The sequence below is a fragment of the Camellia sinensis genome, chromosome 8 (genome assembly GCF_055761805.1).
Source record: "Camellia sinensis isolate YWXY chromosome 8, ASM5576180v1, whole genome shotgun sequence".
NCBI lineage: Eukaryota > Viridiplantae > Streptophyta > Magnoliopsida > Ericales > Theaceae > Camellia > Camellia sinensis.
Genome location: NC_138968.1, coordinates 110,757,024 through 110,763,445, shown reverse-complemented (window position 1 = coordinate 110,763,445; position 6,422 = coordinate 110,757,024). Strand labels below are relative to the sequence as shown.

At 40.0% G+C, this 6,422-nt stretch overlaps 1 protein-coding gene across 1 annotated transcript; it reads left to right on the top strand.

Moving 5' to 3' along the window:
• The first annotated feature begins 4,193 nt into the window (after positions 1 to 4,193).
• Positions 4,194 to 6,035, top strand: LOC114271452 (uncharacterized). The gene is made up of 3 exons (XM_028213072.2): positions 4,194 to 4,610; positions 4,795 to 4,994; positions 5,363 to 6,035. Exons 1-3 carry the CDS (start codon positions 4,194 to 4,196, stop codon positions 6,033 to 6,035), a joined length of 1,290 nt encoding a protein of 429 aa, XP_028068873.2.
• The last annotated feature ends 387 nt before the right edge of the window (positions 6,036 to 6,422 follow it).

Below are 6,422 nucleotides of genomic sequence, written 5' to 3'. Positions count from 1 at the left end.
CTCTAAAACTTAAAAAAATTTAACAACATTTTTTTAAAAAAATTTTAATAAAATATAAAGTTTGAAAAACAAAATATGTGGCTTAACAAGTTGTTGACACATTTATTTATACATAAACTAACAACCCATGCGATGTACAAGATTTTAAAAAATAGGTGTAGACAAATTACAAAATATATATGTATGTAAGGGTTCAGAAATGTTGCTGGAAAACTTGTCGGAAATTTCGAAAGCTCGTCAAAAAATTTGAAGATCGTCAGAAAATTCGAATTCTCTAGAAATGATGAGGGAGGCTTAGATTCTTCAATGGTAGCAACTATGAACACAATAGGAAGAGATGATAGATATGAGAGATTGGGTGAAGACGAAGGCAAAGAGATTAGAAAGAGAATAATGACAAGACTCTCCCATGAATCTCTTATTTTTACTCTCACGGAAAAAATGGAGAATGGAGATTAGTTCTCTCCAAAAATACTCCTTGTAAAATTATGGGTGAGTACTATTGTAGACACTTAAATTTTCACGTGTCTTGATCACCGTCTGATTAATCAAGGCAAATAAATTTTCTTGATTGGTCAAAGTTAAGATGGTCAAAATTTTCAAATGATGCGGGTCCTACTAAAATTCTGGATCTTAACCCATTTTAAATTATGGGTCATACCAAAAGAAAAGTAAACATATTTTGACAATTGGGTCAACCCAAATGTGTGGGCCCATGAAAATATTTTATCAAAACTTAGTGGAATAATTCAAATTCAAATTTAAATTTGAATGCAAATCATGTCTATAAATTAAAAAATAAATTGTCATTTCCTTGGAAATTCAAATTAATTTTGGAGTTTCCAAAATTGATCCTTCTCTCCTAAGCCTATAAATAGAGGCTCTCACCAAGAGGAAGAGGAGACATTTTTTTTGGGGCTAAAAGTCTTGCAAGCTCCTAAGCAATCTCGAGACTCAGCCAAATATTCTTCTTAAAATTCTCTCTAAAGTTCTTCAAACCTAAAAGAAAGGATTATCAAGCACTCCGAACTTGTGCCGATCCTTTCAAGTTGTAAATACAAATTTGTTCTCTCTTTTCAAGGAGTTCTTCTCAAGACTCGTTCGAGATCAAGCCGTTTAAGCCCTTGATCAAGCCTTTCTTCTCAAAGTTTCTCCATTCAAAGACTTGAAGAAATCCATCAACTTGTTTGATTCAACAACAAGCTTCTATAGCTGTTGAATTACACCCATTTCAGAGGTCGAATCAGAGGATTTGCTCTTTTGTAATAGAGCAAACCACAGAGGATTATACCCCATTTATTATAATCAATAAAATTAATTATTTGTGCATTTATTTTGTGTCTTAATTGCAGGATACAAAATTTGTGTTTACAAATTTTGGCATGCCCAGTGGGACCTCTCTGCCTCTCATCTCTTTCTCTTAAGGCATCTTCTCAGAGTCTTGTTTGATCAAGCACAATGGCTTCAAAGAAAGTTCAAATTGTTCCGATCAATAAGAACTCCAGCAAGAATGCCGTTGTGACGACCAGCAACATCAGCACTTCTACAGGTCTGATCACCAGTAGCAAGACCAAGGCTACCATTGCTCTCGTTACTTACAGGGTCATGCCGACCGCCAATGCAACAAAGCAAGCATAAGGCAAGTCTCACAAATCTATCACAGTATCTACCTCTAGGGCTAAGCAAAAGGAAGTGAGGGAATGGAGTCCATTTCTGTCTCAAAGAATTCTCTACCAGAAGGTTTCTCTCCACACCCAACACCCGTAGCTTCTGATGCAAACTCAAGTACAGGCTCACACTCAAGATCTTTTAGTAGTCCTCAACATTCAATTTCATCGAATCACTCAGATTTGTCTCGGTCGGTATGCAAGTTATGACCACTGGCACCACTTCAGTGGAAGAACAATTGGCGACCATGGCTCGTGCCATTGACAAGCTCACCAAAATTGTGGAAGAGAAAGATCTTCAGATTGCCACCATGATGAACAAGTTAGAAGCACGAAATGCTGATAAGGCAAGTCAAGATAATTCTCATCAACCTGGCTTTACACCACAAGGCATGTTTGTTGAGAAGGTGAACCCTGAATATAAGTCCAAGCAAGTTGTTGGTGAGGAAAGTTGCCATACATTTGTTGCGAGGCAAGCGATTGGCACAAGTAGTCAACCAGTATCCATTGCATCTTTGTCTGTTCAATAACTCCAAGACATGATTGCAAATACCATCCAAGCACAATATGGTGGGCCTTTGCAAAGTGTTTTCATGTACTCCAAGCCTTACACAAAGAGGATAGACATTCTCAGAATGCCTAGTGGATACCAACCTCCCAAGTTCCAACAATTCGACAGAAAAGGTAATCCTAAACCACATGTCGCTCACTTTGTTGAAACTTGCAACAAATGCCGGGACAGACGATGATCTACTTGTCAAACAGTTTGTTCGGTCACACAAAGGAAATGTCTTTGATTGGTACACTGATTTGGAGGCCGAGTCAATTGACAGTTGGGAGCAAATAGAACGTGAATTCCTTAATCGTTTCTATAGCACCTGTCATATGGTAAGCATGATGGAATTAACCAGTACCAAGCAATGGAAGGATGAGCCTGTGGTAGACTACATCAACCGTTGGCGTGCTCTAAGTCTAGATTGTAAAGACCGACTCTCTGAGATTTCGGCTGTGGAGATATGTATACAAGGCATGCATTGGGGACTCCTTTACATCGTTCAAGGGATAAAACCACGAACATTTGAAGAGTTAGCTACGCATTCACATGACATGGAAATTAGCATAGCCAACCATGGCAGGAAAGACCTCCCAATTCTTGAACAAAGAAAAGATAACAAAGAAGTGAAAAAAGGAGGCAAGCCTTTCAAAGGTACCACCAAAGAAGCAATGGTGGTAACCACAGCTCCAATCAAGATTTCAACAAAAGACAAGAAGAAAGAAGAAAGAAGAAAGGAAGGAAACACGCCCATCTCTGAAGGAATTACAAGAAAAGAAGTATCCCTTTCCTGACTTTGACGTACCAAGGATGTTAGAAGATTGACTTGAAAAAAAAGTCATTCAACTCCCTAAGTGCAAACGTCCTGAAGAAATAGGTTGCGTGAAGGATCCGAAGTATTGCCACTATCATCGGATAGTTAGTCATCTTATTGAAAAATGCTTCGTGTTAAAGGAATTGCTCGTGGACTTGGCCAGGAAGAACAAAATCCTCTTGGACCTTGATAAATCGGCAGAATCCGACCATGCAACGGTTATTGTAGGACCTCCAAATTCTCCATCCTCAAACTCCAAGACAGAAATGTCACAATCTGCAATCCCAACAGTGAAAGCAATTCCCAAAGTCATCCAGTTTGGTTCACTTGAACCTGTCATTATTCAAGTTCCAAATCAAGACATGCATGTCCATGACGGTTTTGAAGAAGTCTTAACTGTTGGAGAAGATGAAAGTTGGACTCTCGTGAGACAAAGGAAGTCACGAAGAAGCAAGTCTAAGATGCAACATTTTTCACTCAAGAAAGTAAAAGAAAAGAAGAACTCCCATCGACATTCCAAGAAGGAGGTGACAGACAAAAGGGAGAATGAAAAGAAGATGTAACAAGAAGATAAATTTCCTGAAAAAAACTCGCGTGCCCTAATTATCCTGCAAGACTTCTTCCCAATTGGGTATTTTGGGAGATGACTTGGTCGAGGCTGTCTATACGGTTTTAACCATGGAAGCAAATATGGAACAAGTGCACGCCATAAAGGCAACGCTAAATAAGGAGGAAATTGAGGTCCTGACAACCTTGAAAAAACTACCCCTATGCTTTAGTTTGCATGAAGCGTCTCATCTTCCTCAGTTTGTACAACTTGCACTTGTTCGGGTGTTAGAAGATCCTAGAAAATATGAGTTTGTTGTTAATGAGCTAGACTATCCTAAGGTGAACTCCATCACTTCTGTTCCTTGTTACACAACAATCACCTTCATTGATGAAGACCTTCAACTAGGTTCAAAGCCACACAATCGCCCATTGTTTGTCTCTGGCTTTATTAGTGAACAAAAAGTTAACCGCATCCTTATTGATAGAGGCTCAGCGGTAAACATCATGCCAAAGTTCACCATGAAGAAACTCAGAATCCCAATTGATGAGTTAGCTCGAAGCCGTCTGGTTATTTAAGGTTTCAACCAAAGGGGGGCAACACGCGATTGGTATGACTCGTATGAACCTCACAATTAGAGAACTCACAGCCAGTACTTTATTTCCTGTCATCAATGCAAGAACGTCCTATAATTTGTTGCTTGGGCGACCCTGGGTCCATGGAAATGGTGTAGTTGTGTTAACTCTCCATCAATGTTTTAAATTTGACCAAGGTGGAATAAAGACGGTGTTAGCAGATGACAAGCCATTTACAGAAACTGAGTCTCACTTTGCTGATGCAAAATTTTATTTGGATTCCAATGGGATACCTAAAGTTATTCCAGTTGAAATCCCTTCTGTAAGAAAAGAGAAAATGAATGAAGAAAAACAAGTTGTGTTGGACTTCTCAAGGGAAGACGTATCAAGCGGCAAAAGAGCCACAACAACATCCTTTATCCTCAAAATGCCATGCAATGACACAAGTCTTCAGGTATGTGCCGAAGTCTCAATGGAAAGAAGGGCAGTCGCCGTTTGAGGAAGTCACGACGTCTGCAAAAGTTAAAGGAGACTTTGTTCACCCCGCAATAAAAGAAGATTTGCAGATACTACGAGCAGATGCAACAATACCAATTCCATAGGTGGGATTGTCAAGCCTAATCAAACCTTCGCTAAAGGGATTTGTTAGGCCTTCACAAAATTCTATCGAACACGGCTCCTTACCTGAAGGACGAATGGAAGGGTTTGATCCACAAGCATACAAGCTTCTAGCCAAGTCAGGTTATGACTTTGTTGATCCCTCATCACTGGGAGAGTTAAGTCTTGAACTTATAGGTGAGAAAGTTCATGGTCTTAATGAAACTCAGAGAAAGTTAAGGTAACAAGGGTACAGGGTGAGCTCTCCAAAGACTGGAGTCGGATTCATGCCAACTGAACCCATTCATATCTCTGCCAAGAGAAAAGGGAAGAAGGAAGACATATAACACATCACTGTGGAAGAAGTGAAGGAAGACAAAAGTCCAAGCCCAACTCCTCGAGTTTTAGTGTTTGACCGTATTGAAGCTCCTGCACCTTGAACCTCAGTTTTTAATAGGATGAGCACTGTTGATAAGACAGATGAAGGTACAACTTCTCAACCTTCAGTTTTTAACAGATTAGGCAGTACTAAGGTAGGGGATGAAAAACAAACTTCTTGGTCACGAACTCCATTTTTGCTCGACTTGGTGATATGAATACATCACCTAGAAAAGGAAAGAACAAGAGAAGTACAACGACAATTGAGTTGAATTCTACAAAGGAGGACGATGAGACTCGAAGTTTGATTCCTTCTCGCATGAAACACATGACATCACTTGAAGTTAGTGTTGAAGGTCCGCTTAAGGTCAAAAGGCACACTATCATACTAACTGGAGAAGTTAAGACTCAAGCGGAAAGTAAAAGAGAAGAAGAAATTGAACATGTTGGTTCTCACCATGTAACAGTTGAAGAAGACTCTAGCTCAGATTCGGAGGATGATGATCTCCAAGAAGCTCCACCAGAACTTGAAGATGGGGGGCAATCAACTGTTGACAATTTGAACAACTTGGGAACTCCTGATGACCCTCGACCAATCTTTGTGGGAACACTCTTAACGCCTGAGGAAGAAAAGACATTTTTTGAACTGCTTCTCGAATATAAAGATGTCTTCGCATGGGCGTATAAGGATATGCCAGGTTTAAGTCCAAAGGTTGCTGTCCATCACCTTGGGATCAAACATGGTATACGACTAGTAAAGCAGGCTCATCGATGCATCAGACCTGAGCATATCCTTAAAGTGGAAGAAGAAGTCGACAAGTTGATCAAAGTTAGGTTCATACGTGAAGTAAAATATCCGACATGGATATCAAGTATGGTCCCAGTAGTCAAGAAGAATGGATAGATTAGAATATGTGTCGAATTTCAAAATTTGAATGAAGCATGTCCCAAGGATGACTTTCCGCTTCCTATTATGGAATTAATGATAAACGCCACTACCGGACATGAGGTGTTGTCTTTCATGGATGGGTGTTCAGGATACAACCAAATATGGATGGCACTTGAGGATGAAGAGTTAACTATATTTCGTACCTATAGACACCCCATTTTTGACCGACTTTAAGACTCAGACGTCATCGATTGAGCACTCGGTGATGGTGCATGTTGTGCTCATTTAGAGGTTTTGGAGTTTTGGCTGAGAGCCTTGCCTCCGGGCCTCTGAACTCTTTTGTGCTTCGGCTCGGTTTGTGGACCAAACTTTGTTTCTCTTCCCGGAGGGAGGGAGAGGTCT

Coding starts and splice junctions, on each gene's coding strand:
- LOC114271452 (XM_028213072.2), top strand. CDS start 4,194: ATGACTCGTATGAACCTCACAATTAGAGAACTCACAGCCAGTACTTTA. Junction 4,611..4,794: donor GCAATGACACAAGTCTTCAG/GTATGTGCCGAA, acceptor CCTTCGCTAAAG/GGATTTGTTAGGCCTTCACA. Junction 4,995..5,362: donor GAAACTCAGAGAAAGTTAAG/GTAACAAGGGTA, acceptor TACATCACCTAG/AAAAGGAAAGAACAAGAGAA.